General features: G+C 42.6%; 1 protein-coding gene across 6 annotated transcripts in view; it reads left to right on the top strand.

Annotated features, from left to right (window-relative positions):
* The window catches only part of Gpat3 (glycerol-3-phosphate acyltransferase 3), a 49,814-nt gene that overhangs the window by 16,175 nt on the left and 15,803 nt on the right, over positions 1-17,836 (top strand). For all 6 annotated transcript variants that reach the window (XM_027388528.2, XM_027388529.2, XM_027388527.2 and 3 more), the window contains one exon: positions 17,165-17,435. In XM_027388528.2, coding sequence (XP_027244329.1) covers positions 17,165-17,435 — 271 coding nt within the window. The remainder of the gene's footprint in view (positions 1-17,164; positions 17,436-17,836) is intronic.

Genomic DNA, 17,836 nt, shown 5'->3' on the forward strand with positions numbered 1-17,836 from the left:
GCTTTGAAGTTTCAAAAGCCCTTGCCATTCCAGTGTCTTTCTCCCTGCCTCATGATTGTGTCTCAAGATGTGGGCTCTCAGCTACTGCTCCAGAGCCTTCCTGTTGCCTTACTCCTGTCCAGGATGGTCATGGACCCTAACCCTCTGTGAGCCCCAAGTAAACTCTTCCTCTCTAAGTTGCCTTGGTCACCATGTCTTATTACAGCAATACAACAGTAAGTAAGTAAGACACGGGTTTAGCCGGGTGTTGGTGGCACACGCCTTTAATCCCAGCACTTGGGAGGCAGAGGCAGGCAGATCTCTGTGAGTTCGAGGCCAGCCTGGTCTACAGAGTGAGTGCCAGGATAGGCTCCAAAGCTACACAGAGAAACCCTGTCTCGAAAAACCAAAAAAAAAAAAAAAAAAAAAAAGACATGGGTTTAACTAGTCTAGTCTGGTCTGGAGCACAGATGTAGTTCAAATTTGCCTCACATTCATCATCCTGTTTACCTCAGCCTCCAAGTGCTGGGATTCCAGGTGGGATCAACTGTGCTTGGCTCATCATAATTTCTTATTCCCCCCCCCCACCTGAGACAGGGTTTCTCTGTGTAGCCCTGGCTGTCCTAGAACTCCCTCTGCTGACCAAGCTGGCCTTGAACTCAGAGATCCACCTGCCTCTGCCTCCCGAGTGCTGGGATTAAAGGTGTGTACCACTACCGCCCAGCTATAATTTCTTATTTTTGTAAAAATGTTTTTATTAGCATATACAGTTATATGTAACAACAGATTTCATTATGACATTTCCATACAAGTATTTTAGTCCCATTCACAAGTTCAGCCTCCGCCCTCTCATCCTCCTTCTCCCATCCCCCACCTCCATCTGCTTCTCAACCTTCTTACTTCTGCTAATACCCTCCCCCTTCCCAGCTAGCACCACTTCTGCACTCTTGTGTGTGTGTGATTCAGTGGGTTTTACTACGGTCACTTATGGAGTTTTTCTCGCCCTTTCTTTCCAACCATTAACTGCATATATATCCTTAGGGAGGGGTAGGGCTTGGCGAGCCCCTTCCCTTTCCTTGACAGGTGTTGACAGGCCCACTCTCGGGGAGATGGTGTAGAGGTATAACCATAGCTGCTGTGAGTTCAGAGCCAGCTCTCCACGCTTCTCCCTGCCTTCCTCCAGCTCATATGTCCTTTCTGTTCCTTCTTCCCCAGTGTGTCCTAAGCCCGGGAGGGAGGAGATAATAAAGACGTCCTGTTTATAGCTGTCCTTTATTCTCTGTACCTTGACCAGTTATGAATGAGTCTTTTCTACCACTGCTGACCACTGCAGAGAGAAGCTTCTCTCATCAAAGCTGATAGGGTGCTAATGCGTGCTAAAGGTCTAGCTATTTAGAAAGCAACTTGACTGGTACATCGTGTCCACTCCTCTCATCTCGATGGCTTAATATCCACTAGGGCACAGCAATATTTGTATTACTGTCATTGAAAACATTCTTGCAATTGATGTATGCGACCTGAAATTCAGTCGTGGTTCAGCAAAACGGTTACTAACTTTTTGTTGTTTTACTACATATTTCCTGCCTGGCCCGGAACTCATTGAGTGGATCAGGCTGGCCTTGAACTCAGCGATTCACGTGCCTCTGTTATTTTTATTTTAATTGACAGTTATGGAAGTAGTTTTTTCTAGAGGCAGGAGTACCACTTTTAAGTGGCCCTGAAAGAAGTTACTAAATTGTTACCTATTTTTGTCTATATGTTTTGGAAGGGTTTTGTTTTGCTGTTTGAGACTCAGGCAGACAGTTGAGGTTGACCTTGAACTTCCAACCCCACTGCCTTTACCTAAGGATACAACTGTGTGACACTATACACAGCTCTGTGTATTATCTTAACACTGACCTGTAGCTGACAGGTGTTTGATTCTCTCTTTTTTTTTTTTTTCTTGCTTTTTCGAAAGGGTTTCTCTGTTGCTTTGGAGGCTGTCCTGGAACTTACTCTGTAGACCAGGCTGGCCTCGAACTCACAGAGATCCACCTGCCTCTGCCTCCCGATAAAAGGTGTTCACCACCAACAGCCGGCTTGATTCTTTGTTTGCTTGTTTGAAAACCATCAGTTTCCTGTCTCCATTTAAGTGCAATAAAAGTCTTAATCAGGCACTTTAGAGAACAGGTTGGTAATCCCTATGTCTTAGTTTGGGTCTCTGTTGCTGTGATAGTTCACCACGAATAGAAACAATCTGGGGAGGAAGGTGTTTTTTTATGTTATACTCCCATGCCCAGTCCATCACTGAAGGAACACAGGGCAGGTAGTCAAGTAGGAACCTGGAGGTAGGAACTGAAACAGAGACTCCATGGAGTTACAATGGTTACTGCTTGCTTAGTTTTATTTTTTATTTTTATAAAACCCAGGACCACTTGCCCAGAGATGGTACCACTCATAGTGGGCTGGGCCCTTCCACATCAACCATTAATTAAGAAAATGCCTCGTAGGCTTGTCTATAGACCAGTATGATGGAGGCATCTTCTCAGTTGAGGTTCTGCCTTCCCGGATGACTCTATCTTGTGTCACCTAGCACAACCTGCTTACTGAGTGAAGCTGAAAATTGCTCTTTAGCTCACAATCGATGTTTTGTAAAATGTCGAGCCTATCCAAACTCCAAGTGTAGGTGTATCAGGCGGCCTGACAAAATGCAAACACGGAAATGACCTATTTCACAGCAGGTGGGCTGTTTATTTACAGGCTCTTGCTTTAGTACTGGAGTGTAATACCTGGACTTATGGAGAGGCCAAAGTAGATAAATCTCAATGTTAAAAGAAAAAAAATATGTACTGTGATCACATTTCTTTATGTGGGGATGAGAGTGTATTGCTCAGTGGTAGAATGCTTAGCATGTGAGAACCCTTGAGGGTTGGGTTTATTTATTTATTTTTTCCAGGACAAGGTTTCTCTGTACAGCCCTGGTTATCTTGGAACTCACTATGTAGACTAGGGCTGCCTCTGCCTAGTTGAGTGCTGGGATTAAAGGCATAGCAACCATGCCCAGCATGAGAACCCTTGAGTTTAAATCCAAGTAACACACACACACACACACACACACACACACACACACACACACACACACACACTAAAATTTACCATTGAATATGGATACTACATATTTATGTAAATATTTACAGATAAATATATGTATGGAAATGATAAATATTGCAAGAGAGCAGTCTTCTAGGAAGGAGGTGGCAAGGTAGGGATTTAACTTTAGCTTTTTCTGTAAAGGCATTTGAAGTTGGGCCTGGGGAGGTAGCTCAGTTTTTAGAGTGCTTGCCTAGCATGCACAAAGCCCCGGGTTCAATCTCCAACAACTCACAGACTGGGTGTGGTAGTGCATGCCTTTATGGTTGAGACACCAGCTCCTGGCCCTCAGCTTTGAATCATGCCTGACAAATGGAGTTGGGTAGTCTTACAGGAAAGGAAACTAGGTACTTGTCCCAGGGGTCCAACTTGATGCTTACCTCCTTCAAAACACACCTTCCTTCAGCTTGATTAGCATCTAGAATTTAAACCTGAGGAACAGAGGCATTGTTGACAGAAAGGTATTACTTGGGGAGTGGGGCTTGTGGACTTCCACACTGTTTTAGACTGGTGACAACTGGGTGATTCTTTGTTGTGGGGAGCAGTTTCCTATTTGTAAGATGCTTAGCAGCATTCCTGCTGGATAACAGTGGGGTACACCCACCTGACAACCAAGAATGTGTGCTGATCCTCCCATGTCTGCCCTGATTGCAGCTACCACAGTAGTGCATTCAGCTGTCAGCATGTACCACTATCAACAGGGTTGACTTCTGTGTCCAGCAGAACTCCGTTTCCAGTTTTCAGTGGCTGCTTTGGGGAAGAGTGGGGTGACAGGACAACGTGGGTGGAAGAGGGTTGGCTACGTGTGAGTATCGTGTTAACAAAGAACACTGGCACGCAAGGAAGTGTGCTCCTTAAGGAAAGGTGGAGGCACCTTAGGCTGTCCCAACTGTAACTCTTAACCCAATGAGAATGTGTTGCTTGTGTTTGGGTCTCATCCTTATTAGGTTTTGAATGTCTGTGTGTCTGCTGGCCTCACTGACTGACTGACTGACTGACTGAAATCTTTGCCCTCAGCACTATGCACATTATTTATGTGAGGGAAGTCATATTAGCCCTCACTTTGCTGATGAGGAAACTGTGAGAGGAAGTTCAAGTAATTCATCCAGATCACACATCCAGTCAAGGCAGCCTGGAAAGGAATCCCAATTTGTCCAGTGCAGAAGCCCCCCCTCCCACTACCACCCTTGTCTCCTCCCCCACCCCAAGTACTCTAGAATCCTGCCATTCTTCTTGTTCCTCTGGTCAGCATCTGCTTCTCACCCAGTTGGCTGAGGCGACTCTTCTACAAATAACACCTCCTCTGCTGCTGGGGCTGTGCGTAGCAAGAAATGATCATTTGTCTCCCCCACTCCTTTCCTGATGTTTAGTGTATAGTCTTGGGGATCCCTGACAAATGTGGCATCTTTTGGTACACCAGTGGAATGGCTGGTGGCTGGAGTTCCTGCTTAGCTTCAGGATGGAGATGATGACCCATAATCCAACCCCAGGGGATAGGGACTATATTGGTTATACCACAACCAGTGCAACTTAACAGAGAATAGTTTATTTGGGTTCACTGTTTCAGAGGGCTAAGAGTCCACTGGGGCAAGGAGCATGGCAGCAAATGGCAGGCATGTGGGACAGGAAGCTGAGAGATCAGACCTTGAACAGCAAGCATGAAGCAGAGTGAACTGGGCTGTGGGACGACAATTTAAACTCTCTGTCCAGCCCCGGTGACATACATACTTTCTCTAACAAGGTGCCCATGCTTGAGACCTTCTGAATCTTGCTCTATGTTTCACCTGGATGTTCATGCCTGTCCTTTAAAATAGTCCTCTGGTAATAAGCAGTGGCAAGTGGAGTGTTATCTTGAGTTCTGGCAGTCATTTTTACAGACTGCTGAACCTGAGAAGGGATTGATTTTGGGAATCCCTACCATAGCCTCTTGGTTAGAAGTACCAGAGGCTTCAGAATTGATGCAGTTTTGATGCAGAATTGATTGGGAGACAGAGGCAGCTTGGTCTACATAGACTTCCAGGACAGCCAGGGCTACATATAAAGATCCTGTTTCAAAAGGAATATTTAACGTTGGGCTGGGGGTGATCATGCACATCTTTAATCCCAGCACTCTCAGGTGGGTCTCTGAGTTTGAGGCTAGTTTGGTCAACATGGTGAATTCCAGGTTAGCCAGAAGTCATAAAGAGACCCTGTTTCTCAGGGTTTTTTTTTTTTTTTTTCATGTTATAATTGAGGACACTACAGATGTGCACCACACCATAAAGTCTAACATGTTTCCATCTTGTGGAGTTTCTTGTTTGAGTTAACCATGTATAAATCAACACAGTTAGTGTGGACTATCAGCCAGAATAAGAATAAACAGTGTTTTAAGTGAGTTGCTAAATTGGAATCTTGCCTATTATTTCAAATGCTAGTTGGTTTCTCTGTGGTGTTGACTGACAACTGGTTATAGTGTCTACAAACCACCCCTGACTTTTGTGCTTCAAAACACAGGGATAATTCTGTAAGAAATACTCATTTGGGTTAAAAAGCTTCACATTTTATGGTTGTCATTGATTGTTTTATAAACATCCTCCATAGAGCATACAATGACTTAAAAAGGAAGTAGAGTTTCCTCAGTTGTCTTCAATAAGAAAAGTAAGTTTCTAATACTTCTAGTGTGGCAAGCTGGTGAGTTCCAGGAATCTTTACTGGGATACAGTCATATACTCTCCAGCTTTGGGATCTCAACTGAGATCCCCATGATCGCCATCTCCCAGCTCTCTGAGGGACATTCTCAAGGACTCCAAATGTCCCCTCTCCAAATACCCTCACATTGGGGATTAGATTTCAGTGTGTGGATTTTATGGATATACAACCATTTATTCTATAGCAGTAATTTTATTTGGTCTTGAAAACCAAGGGACACAAGCAGAAAATACAATTATAAAGAGGTGTGTGTGTGTGTGTGTGTGTGTGTGTGTGTGTGTGTGTGTGTGTTTGAGTGTATTTGGTTGGTTATTATTAACAAATGTACAAACCATGTAAAAACAGGATGGTAGAAGGTACATTTATGGGTTAAGCATTTGAGTTTTTTCATCCCAAGTATCAGAGTCAACAAACCCATTCACCATCCATCACCCTGGAGATACAACTGGTTGATAAGATCTGTTACTACGATGTAGCCTCAGCATTCATGTCACAGGATGGCAGCCAGATGTCACAGTTAGTTAATTTGGAGCAGGCTTTTCTAATGAAGCCCTTGTTCTAGCTTGTAGATAATATCACTAACCTGCTGAGTAACACATATGTGGTTTCATTGCTTGAGGTTATGTTGATCATTTTGACATAATTGAAAGTACAATGAAGTTGATTGAATGCTCTTAAATTAATCATGTTTTTAAACAATAAAGGAAACAAAATTTAAAGTCATCCTGGGGGCTGGGAGTGCAGCTAAGTGGTATAGCATGTGCTTAACCCAAACAAAGCCTTGGGTTCCATACTTACTATAAAAAGTTAAAATAAACTGGGTGGTGGTAGTGCATGCCTTTAATCCCAGAACTGGGGAGGAAGAGGCAGGTGGATCTCTGAGTTCCAGGCCAGCCTGGTCTGCAGAGTGAGTTCCAGGATAGCCAGGACTATTTCACAGAGAAACCCTTTCCAAAAACAAAACAAAACAAAACAAACAAACAAAAAAAACCCAAAACCTAACTTGGTGGTTTTTGATAAGTGATCTAACCATTGGATTGGTGACTTCATTTTACCTAATTAACCCAAGGATGATGATACAGGGCAATCTGGAGTCCTCTCTCTGGGTTCTTAGTTTTATTAATAAAATAATTTAAGAATGGATTTAAATGGGAGGAGGGGGGACACCTTTTTAGAGTTTAAAAGAAAAACACCACAGGGTAGACAAGCTGTAAGTCACAGCAGCTGCCTGGAGGAGGAGAATGGATAGAAAAAGGAAAAATGTAGCTGGTTCTTTAAGCTGGCATGGATGTCAGACAAGCAGCCACATGGCAGAGAGGGTAGTTTTACAAAAAAGAGCAAGAAAGCTAAAGTATCCGGGAAAACATACTTGGGTTCTGCTCAGCATCTGAAAGAAATAGATGGAAAAAAGAAAAGGAAAAATTGTATATTTTCAAGTCAGGAATGAGAAGCTTGGTCTGTAGGGGGTGGGGTTTCAGGGAAGGGAAAGATAGTATCTCATTCCAGGGCAGGCATTCTGTTCTCTTGACCAGAGGACTCCTGGACCCAAGAGTCTTTATTGATACTCTTGACAATGATGCTTGGTTACATGATAAAGGCTTGCTACAAAATGTCAGAGGAAGAAAAGTAGACAGCTACTGGCGAGAAATGAGGAGAACTAGGACCTAGAAAGATGTCAAGGTGTCTCCCACAGCCGGAAGGCTCAAGCATGCAATGACAGACTAGTTGACTCATTTCTCACTGAGGACTATGGCAGCCATGTGTCTACACATACCTAGTCTTAGGCTGTACTGCAGTGATGTTGGGCGTGTCCTCACATAACTCCTAGCTTCCATGCTGGGTGGTGTTTACCAGCATCTAAGGGTCAATAAGAGCCAGGCAATGTGTCCTTGAATTCCATGAATGTATACATATAATTAATTTGAGGAAGACAGTCCCTAAGAGCTTCATGGGATAAAATAATTTCGGATGGATAAATTGATGTTGAACCTGCCTTGGAGAGATGATTTTTAAACTAGGGCAATGAAGTAAAAGCTTCATTGTTCATGAGGGTGTGTTAGTTTACAGAAGGAAGAGGCAAACGGAAATGAAGTTGTATAAGTGGGCATAAGTAGGCCCTCACCTCACAGCATGGCAGAAGGTTCAGAGTTGTGGATGGCTTTTCCTGCCTGTAGCCCTAGTCACTAGCTAGTCAGCCTCCCAAGAATGGGGTGCTTCTGATTCAGAGACAAATAAAGAAAAACCCAACATTCTTCTCTGGCTTCTGCAGGCCTGAGAAAGGGTTCAGAACCTGCATACTTGTGTTCATGCACACACACACACACCACTCATGCACACATACACACACCAAAACAGAAATTAGTAAGATTTAAAATGGCTGTTTATCAAATCCAGGGGAAGATGAGGGATGGCTCACTAAAATTGTTTAATTGTTAGAGAAAGTAAGTTACTTTTCTTCATATTCCTAAAAGATGGAACAAATGTGTTTGTTCAAGTCAAAATTACATAAATTGTATGTAAGGAAAATCTCCTTATTAGTTAAAAAGGACCAGAAAACCAGACCAGGTTTGTAGATTAGACAGCTGAGGATTGTGAACTTTGTTAATAATGAAACTCTTCTCATTTTAAAAAAATAATTAATCACTGGGTAGTGGTGGCCCACACTTTTAATCTCAGCACTAGGGAAGTAGAGGCAGGAGGATCTCTGTAAGTTCGAAGCCAGCCTGGTCTACAGAGTGAGTTTCAGGATAGTCAGGACTGTTACACAGAGAAACCCAGTGGGGGTGGGGTGGGGTGGGAGGGAGTGACACAGGGACGGGATGGGCAATTAGGGCTGGAGAGCTGGCTTAGTTCTTAAGCATGCATATTATTCTTGAAGAGGATTCTTCCAGCTTCAGGAGAATCTGATGACTTGGCCCCCACATGCACTTGAACTCCCATGCACCTATGTACCTATATCACAATTATTTAAAAAATTTATTTTGTTTTGAAATGGGCAGATCTATGTGAGTTAAGGGCCAGCCTAGTCTATATAGAGACCTATCTCAACACACACACACACACACACACACACACACACACACACACACACACACCACATAATTTGCAAGACATAAATAACAACATGCTCCCCACAAAATGTGGTATGGCTTTAGTTAACGTTGGCACATATCAGTGTTTCATTTATGTCCCTTCCTCTTTCTGCCTCTCCAGTGAGGTCGGTACCGGCACTGAGACAGGAGTGAGTAACTTCCTCATTTCTGCTGACTCATGTCATATCAGCATGTGTACTTGAGCTCGTGTATCTAAATAGGTGTGTACTCAATCTCGATTACACTGACTCCGCCAACAGGATCTCTCAGCATCAGCGTGTGATGCTGGCAGGCTTTCAAATCATCTGATGCTTATCTTCCCAGCTAGCTTTCTATGCAGGGAACACGGGTCCATTACCTCCTTTAGTCAAGCTTTGTTTAAGTTTTGAAACTTTGAAATGACATCTCAAGATTGATATGCCCTTTTTTAAAGACAGGCTCTCACTCTGTAGTGATGCCTGAATGGTTTAGAGTTAAGGTTTAAGGGATTAAGGCACATACCTTTAATCCAGCACTCAGAAGGCAGAGGCAGGTGGATCTCTGTGAGTTCAAGGCCAGCCTGGTCTACAGAGTGAGTGCCAGGATAGGCTCCAAAGCCTATCCAAAGCCTCCTTTTTTTCCTGTCTTGGAAAAAAAATAAAAGAGTTAAGGTTTGGGCTGCATGGGAAGCTGGGCTGCTTCTTTCCAGCCTATGTCCAGTGTATGGTCCTAGGATGATTTCTCTGGTCCCTTATGTAAGTGGAGTCATGCCGAACGTTCTCTGTGTCCTTTTCCCTTCAGCAGACTGTCTGGAGGCTTCCTTCTGTTGTATGAAGTGGATTTTTAAAAACCATGTTTGTGATATATTCCTTTACATAGACACTGAGGGTTTGTTCATTTGTGTTTATATTGATTGACATTTGGTTTATTTAATTTTGTTGATTTTGAGACAGGTTTTTTTTTTTTTTTCTTCCCCCTGTGAAACACTCGTGGCTATCCTGGAACTTACTCTGTAGACCAAGCTGGCCATCAACTAACAGAGATCCACCTGCCTCTGTCTCTCCATTGCTGGGATTAAAGGTGTTAGCATCACCACCCTACCTATTTTTAGCTTTTAACCATTAGGAACAGGGCTGCTGAGAACATTGTACAGATAATCTGAATCTTTTGGCTATAGGATAAGCAACACACTGTTGAGCTTTATTAGAAAATGCCAACGGTATCCTAAAATGTTTGCACATACTCACTAGTAACATAGACCGATCACTCATGAGGGGACTCAGTACTGTGGGGTGCTCGCCCCCCTCTCTGGATCCCAGGTTAACATAGACTACACCCAAATTCCCATTTCCAAGCTCAAACCCAATGCAAAGAGATCTGATTATTAAGCAAGGCAAAGAGACAGAGTGACTGCCTCTGAATCCAGCAGAAACAGCAGCAAATAGCCTTGCAAGTGTTGATGTAAAGAGGGAAGAGGGGAGTTCTGTAAGGATGAGCTAGGAGGCGGTGGCAAGTTCTGACTGGCTGTTTTAATTAGTTTAGTCAAAATAATTTTGATTCCTGGACCTTGATGTTTTGGTGGCTGAACCTTGGTAATCAGTCTCAGGAACGGTCAGTGGCCAAATAAGGGGATAGACTTTGGTAAATAGCTTTAGGAATGTAATCTAAGGGCTATTAACAAAGGGAGAAGGATAAAGGCAGAATCTGTCAGCACCTCGGTGTTTGCCACGCTAAGGCCTGTGTTTTGCCATGGTCCAGCCTCCTAGAGCCCTTCAATTTACATAAAGCATTTATCAAGAATTTGATACATTTGTTTCATCTGTCTGCCCCCTGGGGGGGTTCTTTTGTGGAAGTATTTGTGTTTTGGTTTGGGACAGGACCTCAGTCTTCCTCCCTCAGCCTCCAGAGTGCTGAGATTATAGCTGTGAACCACAGGCCATACTTGGTTTGTTGAACTCTCCTTAAAACTCAAATGAACTGTAGGTTAAGCATAGCAATGACGTAGAAAGTTTAGAATTTACAGATAGGTAATAGCATCTTCTGGGCTGGAGAGATGACTCAGCATTTCAGATGTAGGACAGAATCTGAAATTACAGTTCAGCTGCTTTTCCAGAGAACAGCTCACAACAGTCTGTGACTTGAGTTTTAAGGGATTGGACATCTTTTGCCACCACAGGTACCTACACTCACATGGTCTAGCATGCACAAACACTGGGGTCAGTTTCCAGCATTGCTTAAGCTGGGTGTTGTGGTTCATGTCCGTGATCTCAGATATGGAGAGCTGGAGTTCACAACATTACCCTCAGCTACACAGTGACTTCGTCCAAGGCCAGCCTGGGATGTGAGCTGCTCTCTCAAGCAAAGTCAAACAACAATAATCATAATACTAATTCCATTATTGCATTCAACTAAATTTATAACAATAAGATATGTTTTTAAAAGTATTTGGGAAAAAAGTGAAGTGATCACCAGAAACCCCTAGAGCTACTATGAAGTAAGCATAGCCAGGTTGCCTAATGTAAGCCCTGAAGCTGTGACTTGACTGATGGCCCAGGGGATGCTTTGGACTAGAGGAACCAGGGCCTAGCCTTGCAGAGTTACCACTGAATGTGAAAAGGATAGGAGAAGGTGGACTGAAGAGCTTTTATTTGCCAGTGTAGTTGGTTCAGTGATTCACATATCAATGTCCATAGCAATTAACAACAGGGAGAATGGGATGGGACCAATGTTCAGATCTTGACAGCTAATCACAGAACATTGGCCTATCCGCTCCCTTGGCGTTAAGTATCCCTGTTCTTAAATCCCAACAGGATCTCTTTAGCTCACGTCCCAGCTTTAACCACAGCTTTCCATTGTAATTGTTCTCTCCCTGTCTGTTTAAAATCAGGCCCATCATATCTATGGCTCAGAAGGAAACTGGGTTTTCATAGGAAGGGACCTTCACTCAGGCCACAAACTAGAGTATTTCCCTCACACCAGGAAAAGCCATCACTAAACTCCTCCCTGCCCCACTTTCTTAGTAACTGGGGATGAAATAAGAGAACAGCATGTGTAGGAAGGAGTCTGTCTTAGAATTTCTATTGCTGTGAAGAGACAACATAACTGTGGCAACTCTTATAAATGAAAACATTTAATTGAGGTTGCTTGCTTACAGTCCAAAAGTTCAGTCCATTATGGTGGTGAGCATGTTCACTTCTTGATTAGAAGGCAACAGGAAGTGGACCGTTCTTTGTACTAAGCGAAGCTTGATCAAAAGAGACATTGAAGCCCATCCCCACAGTGACATACTTCTTCCAACAAGGCCACACCTCCTAATAATGTCACTGTCTTTGGGATTATGAGGGCCAATTACATTCAAACTACCACAGAGTCTGAAATTACAAATGCCTATTTTATATTTTCCAAAGGGAATTGAATTATCTTTCATCCAAAGCAGTGGTTCTCAACCTTCTAATGATGCAAGCCTTTAACACAGTTCCTCATATTTGGTGATTCCTCAACCATAAAGCTGTTTTTGTTGCTACTTCATAACTGTAATTTTGCTACTTTTATGAATGGTAATGTAAATATCTGTTTTCTGATGGTCTTAGGTGACCCCCATTAAAGCGTCATTCAGGGGTTGAGACCCACAAATTGAGAAAACACTGGTCTAGATCAAGAAATGGAACTTTACCAATTCCAAATGTTCTCAGTCCCACCCGTCCCTGGAGAGTATATACTTGTCAAATCCATACCAGATTTATTTTAGATATTTCCATAAACAATGTTAGGAAAGGTGATTGCCTATTATTATTATTATTATTATTATTATTATTATTATTATTATTACTATTATTTTATTATTGTTTTTTTTTGAGATAGGGTTTCTCTGTGCAACAGCAATGGCTTTCCTGGAACTTGCTTTGTAGACCTCACAGAGATCCGAGTGCCTCTGCCTCCTGAATGCTGTGATTAAAGGTGTGCAACACCACCACCTGGCTGATTGCCTACTTTTTAAAATGTTTTTGAGACAGGGTGTCAGGTAACCCAGGTTTTCCTCACTCTAAAGTTAAGAATGCTGTTGAACTTCTCTGGCCTCCACCTTCTGAGTCACTGGATTACAGGTGTGTGTAGTCACTTCCGCTCCTTAAAAAATTATTTTTAGTTACAATAACTCTATGTGTATTCATGTTTTACCTGGATGCATGTTGGTGTACCATTTATGCCTGGTAACCACTGATCCCCAAGACTGGAACTACATGAGCCACCAAGTGGGTGCTAGGTGTCATTCTGGGTCCTGCGGAGAGACAGCCACCTCTCTATCCCCCATTTCCACTTTTATGTGATGCTGAGGATCGAACCCATCCATAGCTTTTTGAATGCTAGGCAAGCAGTTTGCTGACTGATCTATGCCCTCAGACCCACCTATTTTCTTGATAGAGGATGATGACGGAGTTGGCTTCTTGCTCAGTCAAGGTCTCAATGAGAGAGTGTGTTTGGAATAATGGACTTCTGACCTTTGGAATGTTGGAGGTTAAGGTTCTACTTAAGTGTATAATTGCCATGTCCTCTTTGGGTCTGCTTTTCCTAGTCGGTGGCTTAGAAAGTTCCCTTTATAACAGGAGGACAGAACACTAGTGTGATTTATAACTGGGCAGTTATTCCAAAAGTCCACTCAGCTAATTTAGAGTTAATTATGGTTGAGATGGCTTTAACTTCTGCCTCCATTTCTACAGGCCTTTCACATGTGTTATTTATGTACCAGTGGCTTGCTAAAAGCAGAGGACCACAGGGCTGCTTGTGCAATTAATCTCTTGCATTAGACCGAGAGTTAGCTCTAATTTTTCTTCTTCTCAAGCATGGTCTGGGTTGGCCCAGCCTGAGCATTTTTTATAAGGACATAGTTCAAATATTCATTTGAACTTTTATTTTCTTATTTTCTTAAACTGAGTTGTAAAATCAAAGGAAAAATTCCTTAGAATCAGTGTTTGTCATTTTAAGAAGCATGGGGTCTGAAAGATCAGGAGTAACCTGTTACAAATAACTAGACCTTCTTTAAAAATTATTGTTTTACGAGTATGGGTGTTTTACCTGTGTGTATGTCTGTGTACCATGTATATATTCCTTGTGCCCTTGGAGGCCAGAAGAGTGTGTCAGATCCCCTGGAACTGGAGTTATATATAGGTGTTTGTATGATGCCTGTGGGAATGAAAGCTGAGTTCTCTGGTAGAGTAACCAGTGTTCTTAGCCACTTAGCCATCTCTCCACCAACTCCTGCTCTTCTTAATGGTAGTGTAGAATTGTGCTTTTATTAATTTGACATGTGTGTGTGGTAAATTTTGGCCTCCTTCTCCTTTTAATGCCCAAAGAAATATTTCCATTTTTTTCTAACCTCCAATTTGATGCCTGGCTCATAGTTTTCACTGTATATTGATTGCATCTTTTTTTTTTCTGTCAGAAGTTAGTTATTTGACAAATTGGGTACGTAAGTTTGACCTGCAGTAGTTACTGTATCTCAGGAAAAAAGAGACACATTTTGAGTAGTGCCTCCTCATAGCACCTAGTTGATAGTAGAATTCATCTTCAGATATTGTGTGTCTATTGATATCAGATATTTTTATTTTCCTGTTGTGGTTTTATCATATTTATGCTCAGCACCCTGTTTAACCAATAAAACAATGTCTTTTTTTTAAAAGATTTTATTTACTTATTATGTATACAGCATTCTGCTTCCAAGTATATCTGCACACCAGAAGAGGGCACCAGATCTCATAACGGATGGTTGTGAGCCACCATGTGGTTGCTGGGAACTGAACTCAGGACCTCTGGAAGAGTGGTCGGTGCTCTTAACCTCTGAGCCATCTCTCCAACCCATAAAACAATATCTTGAGATGTAGGAAGCTTGGTATATTTAAGGCAGCTAAAATGAACATTGGATTGGGGAAACAAGTTTCTTTAAAGGATATTATTGGGAGAGTTGTGAAAAAAAACTGAGTGAGGTAGATGAGACAGCTGAATGAGATAGGTTAGACAGCAGCATTGCATTAGTGCCAACCTCTTTGATTTCGATGCTTTTGTTCTGGTTAACCATCCAGAGGAAATGTCTGTCGAGAGATAAAGAACATAATGTGCACAATTTCTTCTAAGTGGGCCAGAAAAGAACTTATTTTTTACACACAGAGATAGAATAACAAAGTAAATGTGGCAGAATGAAGGCAATTAGTGAACCTGGGTGGGATGACACATCCTTGTAGCCTTCCTATGCATTTGGTATTTTAGATAAGCTCCCCGGGTAGAATTCCTGAGTCACACTCTATGAATGTTTGATTCTTCTCCACAGTGCCGATTGCTTTCCAGTACAATTTTACTAATTATAACTCTGTTGGTTCCCACTTTCAGAGCACTCGGTATGACTGTATTGTGGCACGGCATATGTCTCTTGGGGGATAGTAAGGCTGAACATCTTTCAGAGTATTGAGTCATAACAGGCTTACTCTTGCCATGTTCTTAGCCTTTCTTACTGAGCTTTGAAGTTCACTTTCCTGCTGACTTTTTGTATGGCTTAGTATATGCTAGAGATACTAAGATCTTTGTCGATCCCATGGCCTTGCAGCGGTCCACACACTTTTGGATGATACAGAACTGCATTACATTTTATTGGAGTTTCAGGGAGCAGACTAGGTCCGGGGCAGGGAAAATACAGCATATCAAGTGGGTGGGGCTGGCAAGCTGCTGTGTAGGTAGGGCTCTTCTCCCTTAGCTCAGTTACATAATCAACTCAGAGTTGCATTTTCTCATCTCTGGCCTTTCTGAGAAAGGATATTTTTAGGAGGTATATCTACTATCCCTGGTGTATTTTATTCAGGGATTTACTGACTAGCTTTGTTTTCTTCCCCTTTAGATTTGTTTAAGAAATATATAGATTGCTAAATAATGAAACTGTTGCATTGCTAAGTACTTGGATAGAGTACTCTGCCTTAGTGGCATTTCAGAGCCTGTGGAGTAAGAGGGTAACTTGGCAGGGACACAATCTTGGATCATCCACTGGCACTAATTAAAAGCAAGAAAGATTTGACCTAACTTAAAAAAAAAGACAATCCAATAAGCATTCAAGAGCTTGCTTTATTGCTCTGATTATTTTGATTAACCTCATTTATTGTTATAATTGAGTTATTAGATAAAACAATTAGGCAAAACCACATACATATTCTCTCTCTCTGAGACCCCAAAGTGTTAGTCCTGTAAGGAAACTAAAAATGTCCAACTTCTTCATTATATAAAAGACACCCACCCACCATGGAGCTGGTGACTATCCTAAACACAACCTGACTTTCAGTTTCAAGTCAATTTTCCTTTCTCTCCCTGAACCCAGACAGCCGGGACTTGACATGCTTGGGACTGTGGGGGCAGGAAGAAAGGACAGACACACAGACAAATGTACAGAAAGCTCTCTGTGCTTGCTCTGATAGGGAAAACCTTCTTGGCACCAACAACGCAGAATCTCAAGGCATCCATCCTGTACAATACAGGAAGGGGTTAGCTAGTTTTGGTAGGAAGTGTCTATTGGCCAGCAGTCTTAGGTACTAGTTATCTGGGAGGAAGCTGTGGTTGCCAGTTCACACACATTGTTCAATCGCTTGGATTAGAGCAGTGGTTCCCAACCTTCCTAATGTTGAAACCCTTTAATACAGTTCCTCATGCTGTGGTGACCTCCTAACCACAACATTATTCCATTGCTACTTTGAAACTGTAATTTTCTGGCTATTTAGAATGATAATATAAATATCTGATATGCAGATTATCTGATAAATGGCCTCCCAAATGGGTTGTGACCCACGGGTTGAGAACCACGGGTTAGAGGACAGCTTTGCCATCTTCTGAGCCTCACTCCGGGAAGGCTTTGCCAGTGTCTGTGGGTGAGGCATTGGTGTCATTGACATGGCTGTGCCCATGCCAGCAAAACACATTCACTCAGGACTTCATCTGCTCCTTAAACACTCACTCGGGTCTTCATCCCCTCCTTATGCATTCATTCAGAACTTCTTGGGCATTTCTTGCTGGGTGGTGGCGGTGCACACCTTTTATCCCAGCCCCTCTTATTAAGTTATTTTTATGAAGTCACTGGGTGTAGGTCGCTCTGTGGAGACGCTGTGGTCCACCTCTTCCCACCACGATCACTGCTCCATCATCTTCACCTTGATCTTTGCTCTTGTGCTCATATTGCCCACTAAGCCCATTTTTGGCATTCTGTGTGCCCCTTCAGTCAATTACTCTTTGCTTCTATAGCATTTTCTCATGTCCTGATGCTTTCTTTTAAGGTATTATCCAAAGAGATGAGTCACCCATGGAAAAAGGGCTCTCTGGTCTTCGAGGAAGGGTCTTCGAGCTCTCTGATGTGTTTTATTTCTCCAAGAAGGGATTGGAAGCCATTGTGGAGGATGAAGTGACCCAGAGGTTCTCCTCTGAGGAGCTGGTATCATGGAACCTTCTCACAAGAACCAATGTCAACTTTCAGTACATCAGTCCAAAGCTCACTATGGTGTGGGTGCTGGGTGTTCTAATACGTTATTGCTTTCTGCTGCCGCTGAGGTAAGCCACCTGCCTAGTTTGATAATGTCGTCAGTCCCTCTTTCCTCTTCCTTATGTGTGCATGGATGCTTAAGAGTATGTGGCATGGATTCAACCTCTTCCCAGTTAGGAAACATGGCCAGATATGACCTGCAGCCCTGTGTTACCTGTGCACTCATTTTACAGTTTTTCTTCCAATTGAAGATGTGCATTAAAATTCTCTCTCTCTCTCTCTCTCTCTCTCTCTCTCTCTCTCTCTCTCTCTCTCTCTGTGTGTGTGTGTGTGTGTGTGTGTGTTCCTTTTTGTCTTATGCTGTGGCTTAGGCTGACTTTTGGGAATTGTTGTAGCTGTGATAAATGGTGAAATTCAGAATTACATATATACTATTGCTGGAAACTTAATCCAGTGCTTCCAAAGTGGG

This window comes from Cricetulus griseus (assembly GCF_003668045.3).
Source record: "Cricetulus griseus strain 17A/GY chromosome 1 unlocalized genomic scaffold, alternate assembly CriGri-PICRH-1.0 chr1_1, whole genome shotgun sequence".
Taxonomy (NCBI): Eukaryota; Metazoa; Chordata; class Mammalia; order Rodentia; family Cricetidae; genus Cricetulus; species Cricetulus griseus.